The sequence below is a fragment of the Nipponia nippon genome, unplaced genomic scaffold (assembly GCF_047370975.1).
Source record: "Nipponia nippon isolate SJK-2023a ecotype South Korea unplaced genomic scaffold, ASM4737097v1 scaffold_2, whole genome shotgun sequence".
Taxonomy (NCBI): Eukaryota; Metazoa; Chordata; class Aves; order Pelecaniformes; family Threskiornithidae; genus Nipponia; species Nipponia nippon.
Genome location: NW_028262336.1, coordinates 112,432,736 through 112,454,126, shown reverse-complemented (window position 1 = coordinate 112,454,126; position 21,391 = coordinate 112,432,736). Strand labels below are relative to the sequence as shown.

The 21,391-nt window shown below is 40.0% G+C and overlaps 1 protein-coding gene across 1 annotated transcript in view; it reads left to right on the top strand.

Moving 5' to 3' along the window:
* The first annotated feature begins 1,342 nt into the window (after positions 1-1,342).
* Positions 1,343-21,391, top strand: part of RNF17 (ring finger protein 17) — a 53,220-nt gene continuing 33,171 nt past the window's right edge. The window contains exons 1-13 of the mRNA XM_087757440.1: positions 1,343-1,582; positions 1,962-2,050; positions 2,706-2,797; positions 4,168-4,226; positions 5,270-5,325; positions 6,012-6,111; positions 7,601-7,681; positions 9,177-9,277; positions 10,107-10,278; positions 11,677-11,753; positions 14,328-14,402; positions 15,591-15,856; positions 19,541-19,618. Of these exons, the coding sequence (XP_087613566.1) occupies positions 1,974-2,050; positions 2,706-2,797; positions 4,168-4,226; positions 5,270-5,325; positions 6,012-6,111; positions 7,601-7,681; positions 9,177-9,277; positions 10,107-10,278; positions 11,677-11,753; positions 14,328-14,402; positions 15,591-15,856; positions 19,541-19,618 (1,234 nt within the window). The 5' untranslated portion in view covers positions 1,343-1,582; positions 1,962-1,973. The remainder of the gene's footprint in view (positions 1,583-1,961; positions 2,051-2,705; positions 2,798-4,167; positions 4,227-5,269; positions 5,326-6,011; positions 6,112-7,600; positions 7,682-9,176; positions 9,278-10,106; positions 10,279-11,676; positions 11,754-14,327; positions 14,403-15,590; positions 15,857-19,540; positions 19,619-21,391) is intronic.

Sequence of the window (21,391 nt, the reverse complement as noted above, 5' to 3'; positions counted from 1 at the left end):
ACTATCTAACTTGCGTCTGTAAGTTTTAATGTCAAGGAGAAATAAGAATTTCAGTTCTCAGCCCTGTCTTTTGACAGTATTTTGTAGGACTGCTTTGCAGGTTGTTTCTCAAAAACACACTACTGGTAACAGGAAGTTATATTGTACGTACGAGTTCAGTCTGGTTCATACTGATTTTTAGTCTCACAAACAAGGTTTCCTACCAACTTTCCAGAGGCCAAACCACACCAAAAGGAACCAGACGGGGCACAAGGCACAACTGTAAAATTTGACAACAGATCTCCAAAAGGATTCTATACAAAGTCGAGTCTAATCAGGTCCTGGTTAACAAAGGCTTCTGAGGAAAATTATTTACAAGGTGAATCAGTTTGAAGATAACTTCTGGGAAGTTCTGCCCCTCACAACAACATGCACATTCAAGTGTAGATAAACAAAACCAATGCAAGCTTGCCTGATTGGGGTGTCTTATCAAAAAGGAGATGAGGACATAGCTCCATAGAATTGGCTAATTTTTTAACTTTACTGCTCCTTCCTTCATGCCTTCTTCCCCATTACTCCTGAAATTCTTCTTCTGCCCTTTCAGCAGGCAGGACTGTAGTCCTCTTTTCTCAACAATTACTGTTTGCCTTGGCCACACCACCGAAGTACTCCCTATTGTTAAGAAAACCTAGAGTTTGTGTGACCTTTCCAACTCTGCCTTGCTATCCGAGTCAAAACCCCAGCCTAACAAACACTTACTTAGTACATTTAAAATGAAAGGTTTGGGGTAGAACCTAGTTTTACTGTGTGAACAGTGCAAAAAAATGAATAACGTAGGTTTTGTTAGGGAACTTGCCTTTTGGAAAGCTGGCCTAGTTCATGATTTGCAAGTATCTAAAAGTCACAGGAAAACATCAGTGTATTTTTAATTTAAAAATTTAACTGTATTTTACTAGAGGTGATTTAATCACAGATCTGGAGAGTATCATGCTAAATTTATAACAGCCGAAACAGGAGTAGTAAAACAATGCAAAAACGTCTCTTACTTGTTCTGCAAATAATGAGAATGCACGTAAAGTAACCCCAAAGTATAGACTTTATGGCTTCTAGCGCAAGAAACCCCATCTTCAACACATGACCTCTGCTCTCCCGGCAGGGGCGGGGGGGGGATCAGCCTGGGCAGCGCCTCGCCGATCGCCGTAACCCAGCCGCGCCTCAGGGCGCCAACATGGCGGCGAAGGCTGTCGGCGCGGGCCACAGCAACCACCGCCCTCCCCCCCTCCCGCCTCGCCATGATTGGCTGCGGTGGGAACCAGGGCCGACGAGGCGCTCGGTGATTGGTGGTTGGGGTAGGTGTTTTGGCGGGCGATGGGCTCGGAGGCTGCCCGCCGCGCGGCTGTTGTACTTCCTTCGTGCTGAGGGGAGTCGCCTCCCGTCCCCGGCAGTCTCGGTGTGTCCCTGCCCCAGCCTCTTCACCGGCCGCCTCCTGGCACCTGCAGTGGTAGTGGCGCTCTGGGCGCCGGCAGGGAGGAAAAGGCACCTTTCCCGTCGAGTAGCAGAATAAAAAAAGGCCAGATAGCAGGCCTTAAGGAAAGGAGTTGTGGTCAGTATGCATGGTGGATCACAAACGGGGCATGAACCTACAGTCTTGAGATAACTGCAGAAAAGAGAATCATTGAGGATATATGAACAGGAAAGAGGTTTGGAGATGAGCAGTGGTGTCTCCTGCTGTGTCTGGTAGTGGTAAGGTTAGGGGTAGAGTAGTGTATCTAGTGGAGTAGCTGGGTAGTGCTAAACAGGCTGGTGTTTTGCTGCATTTGAAAGATTTTCAAGGAAAAAAATAGGTGTATGTTTTCTACGAATTTTGTGTCTATCTTTCTCACTTTACTCTTTGCCAAGTGATTTAAGTAGCCTATAGTGTTTGCTGAAGTGATGAAATGTGTATGTTGTAGAGAATGTAACTTTTTTTTTTTTTTTTAAAGTCCGACACCATCATGAGTAGAAAGAAAGAGTTCTCCTTGGTGGATGACAGTAATGAAGAGCTTAATAGAAGGAAAATGAAAGCTATAAGGTATGTGAATTTTGAGATTGCTCTAGTGGCTTTGTTTTTTTTTAAGTTCTGACAGCATTATCAGGAAATAGTATTCAGGAAATGTAGACAATAATGTTTGTATTCTGCAGTGTTGCCAGTGAGTCCATTTTTATGTCTTATGTGTGTGCGTAAAACATGCAGTTTGTGGAAAGTTGTAGCATTTGGAGTAGGCTCAGGGAGAAAGACATTTTAAATGCGTCTTGGGATGTTGTCAAATACCAAGTTACCAGGCTACCAATAACTCGTATTGATCTGTCTCAATATTTTACAAGTAAATAAATCACTGTTGATCTATTCAATATATTTTTAGTTAAATAGCTATAGAATGAATGTGATTAAAATTGATTATATAGCAATCTATTAATGATGGTTCTAGTTACTTTAAGTGCTGGTTCTGCATACCTGCATTCCATGCTAATGGATGATTAATTCAGTATCATAGAGGTAAATTGCTTCTCCTCCAGTTAAAAGAGGGTAACAATTTTTGTGTGCATGGCGTGTGTTTTATGACCTGCACCTTCTTGTATATAATGTCATTTGGTAAAAAGTGGGCAAGCTTAGTTCTAAGAGAGCTGGAAGCTAGAATTCGTGTTTGGTTGATATCCCTAATTTTCTTAAACTTTTACTTCTGAAGGCAGTGTCTTAAGATACTAGAAGAGGATTTTACAGAACCACATCAGAGAAACAGTGATTTGTGTCATATGTCAAAAGCTATGAGTGTGAAAGGTAAGGCTTTTGGATCTTGACTTTTATTTCCAGCAGTTCTGTGGTGTGCAGTATTCCCCGTTAATTTATATTTTATATATGGTCTGTTAAAGACAATAGATGGGCTGCCAGATTTGATTAATGCATTGTTTATTTACTATATTTCTAGTACTCGGCAAGAATGACCGATACCTTTTTTTCTTCCCCTCCTGCTGGTTTTCTTCACAAAGCTACTGAAAAGTTTGTTTTAAACCTCATTTTTCTGGGATTTTCTGCTTGAGTATCTTTTTTTCCAAGAGTTGTAAAATTGTGTTGAGTACATAGTATTTATGGATGCTTTATGAAACAGGTTTTTTTTCCTGTACTATGGGTACACATTTCGAATGTATGTTTTCTTTGGCCTTTTTACCTTCCCTTTCATGTATTTATCCTGTTGTGAATGTGACAGCAACCTAATATAGTAATCATGCAGATAATAGCCTGTCCTGGTTTCAGCTGGGATAAAGTTAATTTTCGTCTTGGTAGCCGGTATGGGGCTGTGTTTTGGGTTTAGGATGAGAACAATGTCGATGATACACTGATGCTTTGGGTCTTGCTAAGTAGTGCTAAGCTGTTGCTAAGTAGGTGCTAAGTGGCGCTCACACTGGTCAAGGACTTCTCAGCTTCCCCTGCTCTGCTGGGTGCACAAGAAGCTGGGAGGGGGCACAGCCAGGACAGCTGACCCAGGCTGGCCAAAGGGCTATTCCATACCACATGACGTCATGCTCAGTATATGAGCGGGGGGGGGGGGGGGGGAGCGATCGCTGCTTGGGGGTGTGCTGGGCATCAGTCGGCCGGTGGTGAGCAATTGTACAGTGTATCGCTTGCTTTGCATTACTATTGTATTATTATTATTTGTTTTTATTATTATTGTTATTATTACTATTACTACTGTTCTATTTTTATTTTACTTCCATTATTAAACTGTTCTTATCTCAACCCATGAGTTTTCCCCTTTTAACCTTCCGATTCTCTCTGCCATCCCACCGGTGGGGGAGTGAACGAGTGGCTGTGTGGTGCTTAGTTGCTACCTGGGGTTAAACCACGACGTAGCCTAATCATTAAATGCAAGTAACTTTTTGTTTTGGGTTTTTTTTGTTTGTGGTTTTTTGTGTGTGGTTTTTTTTTTTTTTTTAATTCCCAGCTAACTTCTATGTCTATTTATCTGGACTTCTATTCCTAGTTTTCAAATTCTGTCATTACAAAAGTCAGTGTCCAAATTCCTGTTGACTAGATGAATGCTATGTAGGAGACTACTCCAGTGATCGCGTATTCCTGTTTGTCTCATTGATTGACATGCCCTCCAGTTAACAACATTCACAGTCAAGTATTTCCTATGCTTGCTTTTACAGCATTGCATGATGATGTGAAGGATGAGGACAGTGATTTATTTTGTTTCTCTTCTACAGAAGTAAGTTGATCTAAAGCTTTCTGTTCAGTAGTCACTGTGGTGGTCTGAAATAGTGATATCGCAGGATCTTTTGTTTTCATTGAAAGTGATTAAAGCAAACTCAGGTCGCCCCTGAGATAAGGGCCTGCACTTTATAACCACCTGCTCCTCAGCAAGTCTTTGATAGCATTTCTCATTATGCAGTGTAGCAATGTAGTGCACACCTGATGTCCAAAGTCAGGTTTTAGGAAAGTTTAATTTACGGTTCTCATTAGTGTGCTGTGTTGCCAACTCTGTTCTACCCTTTTGTCTGTACATAATGTGAAGAAAGCAACTGGTGCATGTGTATGTTTTTCTTAAAAAAACAACCAACAAAACAAAAACCTCACACCCAAAAAAACCCCTACCCTGTCAGCTCCCAAATAAAAGGACTTAAAAAAAACTTCACTTTGCACAGTAGTGCATAACTTGTGAATATATTTCTGTTTCTGCATTTTAAAAAAACGTTATGCTTGTGAGTATTTTCTGTGTTATGACGTGCTAATGCCATTTGTTTCACAGAAATCTGTATTTTGGACAAACATTAAGTGCTTTTCTTTATTTTTAATATATGCAAAAGGTAGGGTATGGCCATTCTGTTTTTTCTGTTATGAAATTCAGATTTAGCCTTTATTGCAAAATACAATTAAGACAAGTCTTATAAGAATAAGGCCTGTCATTAAAGTTCATTGAAAAAATAAGTTGTAATAGTGTTCACTAATGCAATATGTTAGAAGTTTTGCATAATAGTAGGAAAAATACTAAGAGCAAACAGGAAATCAGCATTCCTTTTGCTACGAACACTTTTCATTTACCACAAAGATACGCTGATGGCTACAGAGCTTCAGCTTGGAAGCTGTTTTCTTACACGTTGCTCAATTCAACAGCACCAGCTTTGAAGCTTGGTCTCATTGAAGTGGCAGGGGGGTACTGAAAGTGAAAACAGGCTTATAGAACATTATTTTACTGGGACTTGGATTTAACCCTGTATTTGAACTTGCTTTACTTTTTCCCTCTGAATTTAGACCAAAACTGATTTTAAACTTGGGCTGTGTGGTAGCAACTCACAAAGGCTAACCAGGTAAACCTCTATCAACTGAACTGTTTTTTTATGTGTTTAGATGCCAGATGGGGGGAGGTCTTGACCAAGCAAGCATTTCTAGCCGTTCTTCTTGGGCTGATTTTTTTTTTTAAATGTGTTCTTTAAACTTTACTAATGTGTTCTCAGTATGGATGTCTAGTACTGTGGGAGCACAGCTCGCTTGACACTTGAGTACAAAACATTTCATTGAAAGGCAACGAGAAACAGATTGGTTTGACTTGAAAATGTTTGGAACCAAAAGTTTTAAAACACTGTGGCAACTCCCTGATAAGGGTTCAGAGGGAGAGTAGAGAATTGCTGAAATGCCAGGCTGCAGTAGGAAGGACTGTATCACTGAAGCGTTGATTTGATCGTGTATGCATTTTACTCTCATCGAGGATAAAAATCACTGCCATGTGCTAAGGTTTTGTTCAGCCTTGATAAAATTGTCAGACGAAAAATAGTTACTGAATATGAATTTTCAGGTGATGCTACTAGAAAGGAAACTTTTTGAAAAATTTCCTATCTAGTATATTGCAAGGTGAATTCTACTGTTTTAAAAATAGGTTTGTGTACGTGTTTAATGACAGATTTTGAAATACTCAAATTGTGTCTAAAGTATTTGTGGGAAGTTTGATATTTTATTTAAAATGTGCAGGTGTTTTCCTTAAAGTTTTGTTTTGCAGGCCCTTCAGTCACAATACTGAAGAGAAAAATGTTCAGCACCCAGTTTCTTCAAATGGTGGGCTGCGGGGTAAACCAGCACTAGTTCCATCAGTGGACATGGTGTGTTAATATGGAATTTCCTTATATTCTCACTCGTTATTTTTGTATATGCATAGTTAGTACTGCACTTCTTGAAACACAAAAACTTGCAGCCTTAGTAGTTATGTGCTAGTATTCCACCTTATCATAGAATTGTTGTGCAGCTACAGTGTTAATAAAATAACTTGACAAAATGAATGCAGCTCAAACATACTAGATCATAGCTGAGGACGGCTAGTGTATTCAGCTGGCTGTGAAACTGTATTTTGAATTTAGCTTTTTTAAAAAAACACCCAAGGCTCCACAATATTTGGGTTTGGGGCTTTTTTATTTCTTTTTAAATTTGAGACAGCTGAAAGGGAGCAATGTAATTCCATGACATTTTTACCTATTATGGCTCCTTGCATCTGCTCAAAATAGAGTGGGAATAGTTGTCATAGGGAAGTATTCCTGACACAGTTAATATCCAAGTCGTAATAGGAGGAGGGTTTTCTTCGCTTTTTCTGCTTCTAGGAAGGAGACATAATTGGTCTGAGATGTTCTGATACATTAATGGGAAAGTTGTTCGAGAGAGGAGGGTGACAACAAACATCTTTAATAAACTCCATAATGATCTGTGTGACTAACAGGTCTTTCCTAGATTGTGGGCAGCACTTCCTTTCATTTAAACCAATGTCTGGTCAGAGGCAGAACTATTTCAGGTTTTTGAACTCTAAGCTTCAATTTCTCGCTAGTTTGTGTTTGTTCTCCTTAACACTGGTGAGGAACCCTTTAGAAATTGGGAATGTTTGCATATTAGTTAACTTGCCTTTTGGCAAAGTGAACTGGTTGCCTAATAGTGACAGACATACACAGCACCATCCCTGACTTTTTGGGGCATCCCCAGCTGACGATGTTCTCATTTTGCTTTTAGCAAAATATCAGCACTCTAACCAGTACTTTCAACAGCAGCTTTAGTACTGCCAGTGATAAAGTAAGACATTTCTGTATGTACATTTGCTTCTGTGTCAATTCATATGCAAGTATTTTATTGTCTTTTTTTGCATCAGCGTAACACTGGAAGGTTATTACATTTTTTCATTTTTATTGGTTTTCCCTGAATGATAGTCCTAAATATTTTACTTTTTTCTAGGCTGCAGTATTCCTGTTCTTCAATCTTGCATGTTTTCTTTTCTCTGTATTAGTAACTTTATTTTGCTTTTCCTTCACGTACTGTCTTTTCGTTTGGCTTTTGTGTGTATGTGTCTGTGCGAATAAATCGCACGTATTTAACAAACAAAAAAACTTAGAATCCATGTTTCAGAAATACTACAGTGTAAATGTTCTCAGTGTAATTCAGGTGAGCTAAGTATTTTGCGCCTGTTTGCAGCTATAGAGCTGCTCAGAGCCTTATGCAGATCATCAGTCACCCACATCAAGTGACTATTTGTCAAAATGGCAAATGAATGTAATCCATCTTGTCTTCCAGTCATACAAGCAACTTTATAGTCATTGGCAAATCTTTCCCCAGGACAGCAAAACTATGGAAGATATCGATGAAGCTTTGTGCATAGCTATTTGTAATCTCAGCCACTTACATGATGCAGACGAGGTAGGTGAAAATAAGTTAAATAAATCGTGAAATATTAAATCCTATCCTTGAATGAAGCTTTTTGTTATGAGTAGTCACACATTAACGTGCTATTTAAACATGCTTTTATTGCATTTGTTTTGACATCTCTTTTGTCCTTCAACTATTTGTGCTATTTCTGTGAATATACAGCTTTAAACTCTTTACAGACTACAGGAGTAGTAAAGTCTGTAAAGGAGTACATGAGCCTATGCATAATTTAAAGTTCCCAGGTCAACCCATATATTTAGCAGAACCATATATAAGCCAGTCTTTAAGTACTAAATTTGTGGTTCCTTGGATCAGGGTAAAATTCAGCATTTGTTTTTGCTGTAGCAACTATGCTAACTTCCTAGTTTTCACGTGCCTCTTTCTGGATTTAAAGGTGGAAAAGAAATTATATGGGCAACAGAAGTAATAATTTTAACAGACACAATATGCAAAACATATAAATCAAGTAATGCATTTTTACACACAGTATCAAATATAGGAAGAATCCTAAAATACTGGATAATGCTGCTAATAGGTTACTCAGTAAAACCTATGAACTTCATCAATGATAATTATTTTATTTAAACTTTTAAGTCTTATTAAATGTGCTGTGAAAAAGCTTGCAGTTCTGTCTTTGCCATTTATTTATATTTTACATGTATTCTAAGATACCAGGCATAGAAGTGTTCAATGATCCAAAAGCTTAAAGCAAATTCATTCTAGTAAGTGTGGCATGAAGTGTCCTTAAAACATGTTTTCCATTCCCTTTCTAACTTTTTTGTTGCAGTGGCTGATCTGTCAGTTAAATAAAGCTATGTTAAATACCTAATTCATATACTAATAGCATCTTGTAAAAACCTACCATTTCAGCAGCTCTAGTATAGTAACTCATGCATACACCTGTGGTCTTCCAACAGCTTTTCAACAAAGACCGAGACTTGCCAAAGCAGTGTTGCATTACTGAGATTTTTTTCCGTAGTGTTTTCATTAAATGTAATTATACTGACAAAACTGATGCTTAGCCAAAGGAAGAATATTTTTTCCTTTATACTCACAATGAGTTTAAAAAACAATAGAAACCTTAGCGTGCCAGTTTTCTGTGTATGGTGCTATTAAGGAAAGTGAGGTAGTGGGCCCAGGATCTATGTGTTTCTTGCCTCATAGAGCTAAAGATTTCAGTTAACATGAGGATCCAGACAGTACGAGCTGACTAGAAGTTAAGAGAAAACAAAGGGATTCATGAGCTATAATTGTTCCTCCATTACATTATGTAGTTAACCTCTGATTTGCCTTTTTTTTTTTTTTTTAACCCAACCACAGCATGGTTTAGTGTCACTCTTTCTACTGGAGCATTGATCGCTGTCTTACTGTTCATTGCTTCTGTTCTGAATTTAAAAAAAAAAAAGTAGTAATGTGACAGTAATGAAATAATAATAATGAATAATGAAATAATAAACGCATGTTTATTCAATACTGAATGAAATAGATGCTGAAATACTTGGAATTGAAAGTGAAGCAGGAAGGAGACAAAGTTGCAGAAACTGCAGATGGAACGTTTGATGAACTTATTACTTCTCTTCTGTCAAGGTAGGAATCTGGTTTGTAGGATGGCGGGGGTGAGTTGTTTTTAATCAGGAAGCTGCTTCTAATTCAGATAAAAGAATTCTGAATAAAATTTCGGTCTTCCTTGTAGCAGTATTTAATAATACCTGTCTTTAATTTCTGTGCAGTATTTTTGCCCTTTTGTACTGGCATCTCGGCACTGGTTTGTGTGGTTGTAAAACACTAGCGTATGCAGCCTCTGCTCTTTAAAACTTAGAATAGTGTTAATGATGTTAGTTTTCTGAAATAGCTCAATTATGGGGGTTTTTTGATACCGCCATTAGTGGATGATCAGTTTAACAGCAAGAATAACTTTTTAAAAAATTGACTTTGCAAATTTCAAGTTGTTAGAAGCCCAAGGATGCTTTATTTCTTCATTTTAAAAAAACACTTGTATCTTCAGATTTCGGGGGTATGGGGGGATGTCAAAGCTTAGGACTCCAGAAGAGCCTGTGAGAGGGGGACCAGATATCTTAATAGACTGAATTACAAAATGCAACTGTTTCATTTTCAGTTGGGTGTGTGTGTAAGTATCAGGAGGCTTGAATGGAAGAGTGCTTTAAACATTTAATAAAACACTGTTTCTCCAAACAAAGTGGCTTTTCAGTGTTAACTCTTAACTTCTGTGATTCCTCTGATTATTAAGTGGATTTTCCATGCTTTCTACTTTTCACTGTTTGAGGTAAATGATATTTCTGTGTGAGTTGTATCCACTTTGTATTGTGGTATAACTGGCAATTGTGTGTTAGAATTGAAGCTTGGCTCTGTATGGCTGAGTGCTTATTAAATTCTGAAAAGAATGTTTTTAATACAGGAAGAGGAAGTTGTGTGCAGAATTAGTGAAGAGCATCAACAACTACAGTGCTGGTATTGCAAAAGCTAAGGAAGTCATTGAAGAGAAGAAAAAGTGCTTGATGAGTGCCATTAGGATTGCAAAGGAATTAAAAATTACACCTTCTGTAAGAACCTATTGTGATCTCGCTCAGGTAGTTACATTCTTGCACTGTGAAATCATTTATTTTTGATGAATACATTCAAATTTGCATTGAAAGTTTCTGTGATCCGTCTTTCAGTTCGCCGACTTCAATATTGAGATTTTTGCAGTAACGTATTCTTATTCTACACATACACTCCCAGGTTATATTTGGTCTTGGTCACAAGTTAGGGTCTGGTGACTGACGTGAAACAAAAGATTGTCCTTGCCTCGAAGAGCTTGCTATCTGAAACGGCAAATGGAGGGGGAGGACAGGAAAATCTGTGACACGGTACTGATCAGTGAAAAGGCAGTGTTTTCAGCACTTTAGAAGTCTCTCGAGCCTTTCCCATTCTAGAGCTCTCCAACCTTACTGAACTACTCTGGAATTAATAGCCATGCTCTCCTGATCCTCTTGGTCCCAGGCCTTTACTTCCATTCTACTTCCCCATCATATCTGCTGCTAATAAAAACCCATGCTACCTGCCATGCTGTATCAGACCAAAGGTCCATCCTGTGACATCTCCTGTCTCTGACAACAGAGAGGAAAAGATGCTTGGAGGAAGAATGTAAGAACCTGGGCATTTAGTGAGTATAGGAGGTTGAAGGTTAAGGATTTTATGACTTCCAGGATACATCAGGGTCATTACACTGACTAAACATTACCTCATTGTGTCATAGGGTTGTGTAACACTTCCATTAATGTCTTCATAATGCTTGTGGTAGTGGCTATGTGGGTGTACATATGTACATTCTATGTGTATATTCATATGCAGTGGCAGTGAGTTCCACATTTTAATATTTAAAATGAGGTGTTCATAAAATAGCTCCCTCTGTTCTTTCTAAATGTGCTACCCAGTTATTTCATTTGGAGCCTTTGTAGTCCTTGTGTTGAGAAAAATAATGAATAACTGGTCTCGTCATTCTTTGAAGTAGTGTGACTTTTAGACTGTCATGTTCCATGCATCCAGTTGTCACTTTCTGTATGAAGAAACTTAGTCTTTCTCATCTGACACAGGAAAGAAGTCTGATTCCCTCTTTTTTTCTGTCATTTGCCTCCACCTTGCCCAGTGTGACTTTCAGGAGCTTGCACTCACCGTTGTGCTCCCATAGGCCTACCTTCTTACTTAGAAGTCACCTTCTCAGTAGCTCTTCATGCAAAAGGAAAACCTGACTCCTGCTTCTGTTTACATGCTAACATTACAAAATCCCCAACCATTAGGCCTTAGCAATGTAAGAAGACGTCACTGAGAATTGGCTATTGGCTGTTAATGAGTTTAGTGAGTCTTGGGTTTTTTCTTCTCTAAAATTAAAGATATCATACTCTGGTTTTGTCATGTTGTAGATAATAAGTGCCTGTATAATCTGCTTTTTGTATAATAGAAGCTAAGACTGTACTTCTTAATTTCAGGTTATTTATAATTTAAAGTTGCCAGTTGAGGCTGAGCTCTCAAGAGTGAATAGTTTGAAGGAAAAAATATCTCCAAGGTAAATGACTGGAGCAGGAGGTATATTGGGAGGTAGATGGATGGACTGGTTATCTTAATTACAAAAACTGTCCATATAACAGTTAAACAGCAGAAATCGAGCTGCTTCACTTGCATTTTACTGAAAAAGTACTAGTTCAGATGTATATAAACTCATCACTAACAATGTGCAGTAGCCTTCATCTGAGGCATCGGAGAAAGCACATACCATTTGCTGCTATATATGCATTGTAAAAATTCTTGACAGACTTCTGCCACTTTTAAACTTCCTCTCCTTTCCTTCTAAGTAGAAATAAATTGAGGAAATAATCACAATTATTTTTTTAAAAATGAATCAATTTCTCATCTTCAGGAAAGACTTAAATGCTTTTTGGGGCACTGATGTCTAAGAAGAAATTTGTGGAAAATCCCAGCTACCACGTTGCCCTTGTTGGAAGTGATGAATATGATTTCTATACCAGAAATGAGCGAGAAAATGTGTCATGGCTGTGGTACAGCTGACCCTATGCAGCTTGCTCATAAGGCTGTAATCCTAGTGTATAAAGGCCACATTTCAGGAACAATGAGGGAGGGACAGAACAAAGATGGTGTTAGATGGGAAAGTCTTGGGGATCTCATTATCTTTCATGACATGGAACCACTCTGGGCGATAGAGTGGTTGTGTGCCATCAGATTCTGATGCATAGAGGAGTAAAGCTCAAAGCTGATTACTTGCATGCAGAGTGTGAAAAATTATCATAGAATCATTCAGGTTGGAAAAGACCCTTAAGATCATCAAGCCCAACCATTAACCTAACAGTAGGACGAGAGGAAACGGCCTCAAGTTGCACCAGGGCAGGTTTAGGTTGGTTATAAGGAAAAACTTCTTCACCGAACGGGCAGTCAGCCACTGGAACAGGCTGCCCACGGAAGTGGTTGAGTCCCCATCCCTGGAGGTATTTGAAGGGCAGGTAGATGTGGTGCTTAGGGACATGGTTTAATGGTGGACTTGGCAATGCTAGGTTAATGATTGGACTCGATGGTCTTAAAGGTCTTTTCTAACCTAAACGATTCTATGATTCTACCAAGTGCACCACTAAACCATTTCCCTAAGTGCCATGTCTGCATGTCTTTTAAATCATAGAATCATTTGGGTTGGAAGTGACCTTCAAAGGTCATCTAGTCCAACCCCCCTGCAATAACCAGGAATATCTTCAACTGGATCAGGTTGCTCAAAGCCCTGTCCAACCTGACCTTGAATGTTTCTAGGGATGGGGCATCTACTATCTCTCTGGGCAATCTGTTCCAGTGTTTCACCACCCTTATTGTAAAAAAATTTGTATATCTAGTCTGAGTCTACCCTCTTTTAGTTTAAAACCATTACCCCTTGTCTTATCACTACTGGCCCTGCTAAAAGTCTGTCCCCATCTTTCTTATAAGCCCCCTTTGAGTATTGAAAGGCCACAATAAGGTCTCCGCGGAGCCTTCTCTTCTCCAGGCTGAACAACCCCAGCTCTCTCAGCCAAATGCCTACAGGGATGGTGACTCAGCCACTTCCCTGGGCAGCCTGTTCCAATGTTTGACAAAAATTATGACTCCTCCTGTCATATGTTAGTTGAGTCACTAGAATATGGATAAAGGAATCTTTAAAACCATCTTCTAGTAAACTTAGTGACTTGGTAGGTAGGGCCTATTTTGAAAATAATGTCAGTGGTGAATGAGAATTTCGGAGAAGCCTATTTAAATGCACAATGGCAAACTCTCCCAACGTAGAAGAAAGCTAAAAGATGACAGAATCAAATTTGTTTGCATTGGAACACCTTTTAAGAACTTGAACAAAACAGGGGAAAAAGGAGATCTGATGAAGGATGAGTATAAAGGCCTCGCATGCTGGCGCCACTCCAAAATAACACCGAAGTGAAAAAATCACAGCTAGAAGGTGCATAGGATTTGAGACACCTTCCGTAGACATAAAATACCGTAGAATGAAGGGTAGACACGTTCCTGAAGGGGCAGTGGGAAGAAGAAAAGATGGGCTGTTCAATAGTGCTTACACTTTAGTTTTCGCAAATTGTGCACCATAACTGGACAGCAAAACTAAGGATTTGATTGAACGAAGTTATATTTACAGTTCTGTTAGCCTAACTGTAAAAGTACTTAAAAGATTTTGCTAGCATTCATCAGTAAGGAAAACAGCTGTTTATGGGTGTAACAATAAATAGAACAAAAAGAACATACATTTTGGACTTCAGTTACGGTTTTGTTCTTCAGAACTGTTGGAGAATTCTTTGTGCAGAATAATTTATTGAACTAAACTAGGTATAGGTGTGAAAACTCAGTTAAGTGAATGTTGGAGTACTCTGTGCATGAGAGAGAGAAAGCAAAAGGCAAGAGAGTTTTTAAGTATGAATGTGAAGATAAATGAGCAATGAAATCTGTTGTTAATAGGAGTGGAAGAATGAAACTGAAGTAGGTAATTAATCTTTTTTGTTGCCCTTCCATGAATATTGTGCTGAAAAATATTGTACGTTTCAAACTGTCAGAGTGATTTAGGTATTCATGTCACCTTCTGTAATGTTTCTTTTCTTCTCTCGAGATTCTTCCTGAACACTGATGAGATTATATCTTTGTTAAAAAATTTGGGCAAGATTGAATGGGGAACAACAGGGCAGTAAGTATTTTTTTTTAATAAAGAGGATAGGTACAGTGACTTACCTGTTATTCTAATGGATGAATATTTATTGGAGAATAAATTGAAAAATATAAAAAAAAATCTGTTTACGCTTATGGGTTTGTAAGAGTATAATGGAAGAAAGCAGAACTTCAGATGCTGGTATTTCAGTCAGCATTCCAGTTAATCCAATTAGTGTTTCACTTCTGACGTTTCAGTTTTACTTGTGTTTCACCCAACTATATTTCACTGTATCACAGAAGTTATCAAGATTTTTTTATGCTGTGTGCTTTTCTGCTTTGGCTGGCATTTAATGATACAATCATAGAATCATTTAGGTTGGAAAAGACTTTTAAATCATCCAGTCCAACTGTAAACCTAACACTGCCAAGTCCACCGCTAAACCATGTCCCTAAGCTCTATTACATTCATAGCACCTGTAATAGAGATGTTTATTATTTCAACATATGAAAATTACTTCACATAAGTGTAAATAAATCTCTAAAATCAACAGCAAATAGTGAAATTTACAGTATTTCCCCTTCACAGTCTAAATACTGATCGTGTCAAATGCCAAAAGAAATTACTTAAGATGATCTTAAACCAGAGAAAAACTGACTTTTGTTTTTAAAATTATAATGGCTTTTATTTTATTAGTCCCTTTATTTATTTTTCCCTGCAGTCTTTGACAAAAACTTGAGAAAATGGAATGGAGTTGCTGCTAGGGCCGCTGTAGTTAGCACTGGTTGTTAAAAAAGGCGTACTGCATGCTGTAGTATTTGAAAACCCTGCAGATTACAGTGATGAGTAACTGTTAGTACAAGCATCTGACCTGCCTTTTGTTTTTAACATGAACTATCGATGACGTTATTAACGTTTTTTTCAAATAGTTTGTACCTGTGGTCGCTGATTGATCATTTAAGCAGGGGTAGGTCTTGTACTGAGCTGTGCCCAGGAATATGTGTCATTTCTGTACCAATCCTTTTTAGGGATCAGAAATCATGTTACTGTTTTTGTTGTCTTGGTATTCAAAAACCTAACACAGTTTATTTCAACCAGCTCTTATGAGGTGTTTTCTTAACATAGTGATATGTTCTCAATAAAACTTCTGCTTTGACTCATGTGCTTTTCAGAAAACAGACTGGATTATATTAATTTGTCTCCAAATAAATGTTTTCCCAAATACAGTGAAGATAATGGACTTATCCTTGATGACAAAGAAGAAATGCCAGGCTGCAATACTCAGTCATCTGTAGAGAATATGTTTCCAGCACTTAGCGGAGAAAGTAAAATAAAGGCTCTTGCAAATAAACTCGGTGTTCACAAAGAAGCGAAAAATACTCAAGTACAAGAAACACTTTCTATGTTACATCATCAGAGTATTCCTGCTCTATCCAAGTCTCCATCCAGCCCTGACATCATAATAGAAGAAATATTTGAAGATGACCTGGAAAGTAAGTTTTTAAAACCTGATGGTTTCAGCGTTCCGTTGTTGAGCATGATGTTATTTATGTGTTTTGTATTATGTTGTATGTCTGTAGTTATACTTGGCTCATATGAATTCTTTAATGATGTCTGTATTTCACTTTATCTTCCTTTGAGCTAGCATAATTTCTTTTTTGTCCTCCTTCAGCTTAGCTTAGTGACAACTCTCTCACAAATTCTCTCAAAGAGGGGTCATAAGATCCTGTGTCTGCCTGGGTGATTCTCTTTGACTCTTAGTGATTACAGTCCCTCTCGGAGTTTCTGACATTAGCTTCTGGAGGATGCTTTTCTGGCAGTTCCCTTGGCTTCCTGAATCTTCTCCCAGGGCATTGTCCTATGTTAACTGGCAATAACAACTAAGTTCTTCAGCTTGTCAGGTTTTCCCTGGACTGTATTAGTAGGAGTGTAGCTAACAGGTCCAGGAAGTGATCCTTCCCATCTGTTAGGCTCTTCTGAGACTGAATGTGGAGTACCGTGTCCGGTTTTGGACCCTGCAGTACTGAAAGTCACTGTCATACTGGAGCAAGTCCTGCAGAGCCTACCAAGCTGGTGTCCAGGAGGGGCTTAGGGATAGGGCTGAAGGCATTAGGAACAAGGATGAAGAGGCAGACGAAATATTCTATAAGCAGCTGGGAGAAGTCTCACAATCGCTAGCCTTTGTTCTCATGGGGGACTTCAACCTACCAGATATCTGCTGGCAAAACAATACAGCAGAGAGGAAACTGTCTAGGAGGCTCCTGGTGTGTGTGGAAGATAACTGCCTGACACAGCTGATGAGCGGGCCAACTAGGGAAGGCACCCCGCTGGACCTCTTGTTTGTGAACAGGGAGGGACTTGTGGGTAGTGTGATGGCTGGAGGCCATCTTGGGCACAGCGATCACAAAATGATGGAGTTTTTGATTCTTGGAGAAGTAAGGAGGAGGGTCAGCAGAACTGCTGCCTTCGACTTTCAGAGGGCAGACCTTGGCCTGTTCAGGAGCCTGGTTGACAGAGTCCCTTGGGAGGCAGTCCTGAAGGGCAAAGGAGTCCAGGAAGGCTGGGCATTCTTCAAGAAGGAAATTTTACAGGCGCAGGAGCAGGCTGTCCCCATGTGCTGAAAGACAAGCTGGTGAGGGAGAAGACCGGCTGAACAGAGGTTTGGCTGGAATTCAGGGAGAAAAAAGGAGAGTTTATGACCTTTGGAAGAAGGGGCAGGCAACTCAGGAGGACTACAAGGATGTCGTGAGGTTGTGCAGGGAGGAAATTAGAAGGGCCAAAGCCCAACTGGAACTTAATCTGGCTACTGCCATAAAAGACGATAAAAAATGTTACTATAAATACATTAGCAACAAAAGGAGGGCTAAGGAGAATCTCCATCCTTTATTGGATGCAGGGGCAAACAGTGACAAAGGATGAGGAAAAGGCTGAGGTACTCAATGCCTTCTTTGCCTCAGTCTTCAATAATCAGACCAGTTGTTCTCGGGGTACCCAGCCCCCTGAGCTGGAAGACAGGGAGAGGGAGCAGAATGAAGCCCCCATAATCCAAGGGGAAACGGTTAGCGACCTGCTACACCACTTAGACACACACAAGTCTCTGGGGCTGGATGGGATCCACCCAAGGGTAGCGAGGAAGCTAGCGGAGGTGCTCACCAAGCCACTTTCTACCATTTATCAGCAGCCCTGGCTAACCGGGGAGGTCCCAGTTGACTGGAGGTCAGCAAGTGTGATGCCCATCTACAGGAAGGGCCAGAAGGAGGATCTGGGGAACTACAGGCCTGTCAGTCTGACCTCGGTGCTGGGGAAGGTTATGGAGCAGATCATCCTGAGCGCCATCACATGGCACGTACGGGACAACCAGGGGATCAGGCCCAGTCAGCACGGGTTTATGAAAGGCAGGTGCTGCTTGACTAACCTGTTCTCCTTCTATGACAAGGTGACCTGCTCAGTGGATGAGGGGAAGGCTGTGGATGTTGTCTACCTGGACTTTAGTAAAGCCTTGGACACTGTTTCCCACAGCATTGTCCTAGAGAAACTGGCTGCTCATGGCTTGGATGGGCGTACTCGTTGCTGGGTAAAAAACTGGCTGGATGGCCGGGCCCAAAGAGTTGTGGTGAATGGAGTTAAATCCAGTTGGCAGCCAGTCACAAGTGGTGTTCCCCAGGGCTCAGTATTGGGGCCAGTTCTGTTGAATATCTTTATCAATGATCTGGATGAGGGGATCGAGTGCACCCTCAGTAACTTTGCAGATGACATCAAGTTGGGTGGATGTGTTGATCTGCTGGAGCGTAGGAAGGCTCTACAGAGGGATCTGGACAGGCTGGATCAATGCGCCAAGGCCAACTGTATGAAGTTCAAGAAGGCTCAGTGCCGGGTCCTGTGCTTGGGTCACAAGAACCCCATGCAACGCTACAGGCCTGGGGAGGAGTGGCTGGAGACCTGCCTGGCAGAAAAGGACCTGAGGGTGTTGGTTGACAGCCGCCTGAACATGAGCCAGCAGTGTGCCCAGGTGGCCAAGAAGGCCAACAGCATCCTGGCTTTTATCGGGAATAGTGTGGCCAGCAGGACGAGGGAAGTGATCGTCCCCCTGTACTCGGCACTGGTGAGGCTGCACCTCGAGTACTGTGTTCAGTTTTGGGCCCCTCACTCCAAGAAGGACATCGAGGTGCTGGAGCGTGTCCAGAGGAGGGCAACAAAGCTGGTGAAGGGTCTGGAGCACAAGTCTTATGAGGAGCGGCTGAGGGAGCTGGGGTTGTTTAGCCTGGAGAAGAGGAGGCTGAGGGGAGACCTTATTGCTCTCTACAACTACCTGAAAGGAGGTTGTAGAGAGGTGGGGTCAGTCTTTACTCCCAAGTAATAAGACGAGAGGAAACAGCATCAAGTTGTGCCAGGGGAAATTTAGATTGGGTATTAGTAAAAATTTCTTCACCGAAAGGGTAGTCAAGCATTGGAACAGGCTTCCCAGGGCAGTGGTTGAGTCCCCATCCCTGGAGGTATTTAAAAGATGTGTAGATGTGGTGCTTGAGGACATGGTTTAGTGGTGGACTTGGCAGTGCTAGGTTAACAATTGGACTTGATGATCTTAACGATCTTTTCCAATCTAAATGATTCTATGATTCTAAGTTGGAACATGGGAATTCCAATTAGATAATAGGGGGGGAATAGATAGATGCATTCCACAGTATAGTTAAGATGCGTAACTTCAGTGTGTTCTACATCTGCAACATACCTAGAAAATCCCTATGGGGGAGGAGGAGGGTAGGGGTGGTATGTGACAGTAATTGTGGTAGCATATAGCTGTGATCAAGGTGATGTAAATATCAGAGCTCGGGCATGACTGTCTGAAATAGTTTATTCCAGAATCCCAGTGGTCTTCATGAAACTCTTGTCAGAACAAAATTCCTTCAAGCTGCAGTGTTATATGAGTTTTGCATGTCTTGAAGCTAAGAATTTTAATGATAGTTTTGTAATCTTGGAATTAGCATGTGGGCTGGCTGTGTGCACATAGTCACTGTGTGTGCATCTGTTTCAGTCACATCAGATATGAGAATTTTTGCTTTTGCAGTACCCTTACCATACATGTAATTTCTCTTTACTGTGTTTGCTGCTTTATTACATATGTATAAATATTCAACTAACCTAATTCTTTAAACTTTTCTCCTAAAACAATAAACAAGAGTTTCCCACAGAATATCATGCTGATAAACAGAGGAAGAAGCTCTTCAAGAAGGAAACACCTTTTCAACACAAAGCTGGTTAGTGGCTTTGCTATCTCGTAAATGGTTTAGTTTACTAGAAGGGACCCATCCTCTAAGCAGTGAGAGCAGACACTGGAATTTGTTGGAGAGTTGGACACATACGTTAGCATTCCAGTTGGGATCAGGAATGTACTAGGAAGCAGATCTGACCATTGCTAGTATGTATTTGCTCACATGTAAGAGCAGACTTGGGGCACGTGAATTGATTTCCTTCCAGTTAAAACTAATCTGGGAGGTGCTTACAGTGCAGATATCATTCTTAGCAGTTTTGCTCTGCAAAACCACTCCCTGGTCTGCTCTCCTTGCTAATGTAAAGACTGTACCATCTTTCAAGATTTACCATAACAGCACGTAGTTGGAAGATATAATACAGGAAGTCCTTCAGAAACTCAACATTGGCAGTGTTTCTCAACACCTGGCAGATATTTGATGTAATGACAGCAGTGCTTGCTGTGAACAGTGGGACCCATTTCTTAGGTCAGTAGTTTATATACTGAATTTTGAACTGTTATCTTGTTCTCCCTCCATCTGTGTTTGGTTTTCTGAATTATGAGTGAACAGATAAATGTACAAAACAGAGAGTAATTTGAGGAAATAAGCTACTTCATTAAAAAATTTTGTTGGCACAGTTTGTGCTGAGTTTTGAGCTTTGTTCGTTGTTGAGTGTAAATGGTAATAAAAGTTGAAGAGTAGAGATAGCAGTATTGGGAAAGAAAGAAACTGACCTAAGAATCTGACAGAGGAAGAAGCACTGCTGCAAAAAGATGTGCCTTCATCTAGGACACAAAATAACATCTGCAAAGAAAAAAGATTACGGAAATTACATTGGTTTGGTTTGGGTTGGGTTTTTTTTGGTTTTTCTTTGGTTGGTTTTTTTTTTTTTTAGCCTCAGAGTTATGTAAGTCCGTTTTCCCCTAACAATTTCCTGTCCAATAACTTGTGAATTCCCTGACTGCTCTTAGTGAGACTTGTCAGAGTATTAGGGAATTTGAGCAGTTTAAGTCCATAACAAATTCTGTGGAAATAAGTAGTTAGCAGAGAAATTCTCCTGATGCCTACACTGAAGTTAGTGTAGTGTGTGCTCACCCTTTATTAGACATCAAAGAATTCTCATGGAGAGAGAAACACCTCACAGCTGTCACAGTTGTGTGATGTTTGAGCCTTACCAGACACTTGAGTATCTCTCACATATACACTAGGAGAGCAAGATCTTAAGAGATTAAATGATCACGGAGTTACCTGATGTGATTGTTTTTATCAGTAATATGCTAAAATATGTATTTTGTGCAATACTGGATCTTTTTGGATTATGGGAAGCATAATTTGAAGTTCAATATAATGAGTTTTTTCATTATCTCCTGCTGGTAGGGTTAGTTACCAGACGAATAATATTTGACAAATTTTTCACATCCTTTTCAGGCAGCTGTGGTTTGTTGGGGTTTTTTGTTTGCATTTAGTTTAAGGAACATAGTCAAACAGCTTAAAAACATCTCTTCTGGATGCACCTGGCTCTAGTGATCCAGAACTGGCCCAGCTCCTGTTACTGTTTTTGGCTGGAGGTACCAGCCTCCACTGATCTAGTGAAGTGACTGTTACTACATGCTTTTCCTGGTCTGCTTAAGCTAGTTGACTCATCACATCATTGGACATGGTGACCAGGGGTGATCCAGAAGAGTTAGTGTATCTATAGCTGAAATCTTTCAAGTCATTCAGACTTTTTACTCAGATACCGTCTTTTCCACTGGAAATGCCCAGGAGTAATCTTGCATC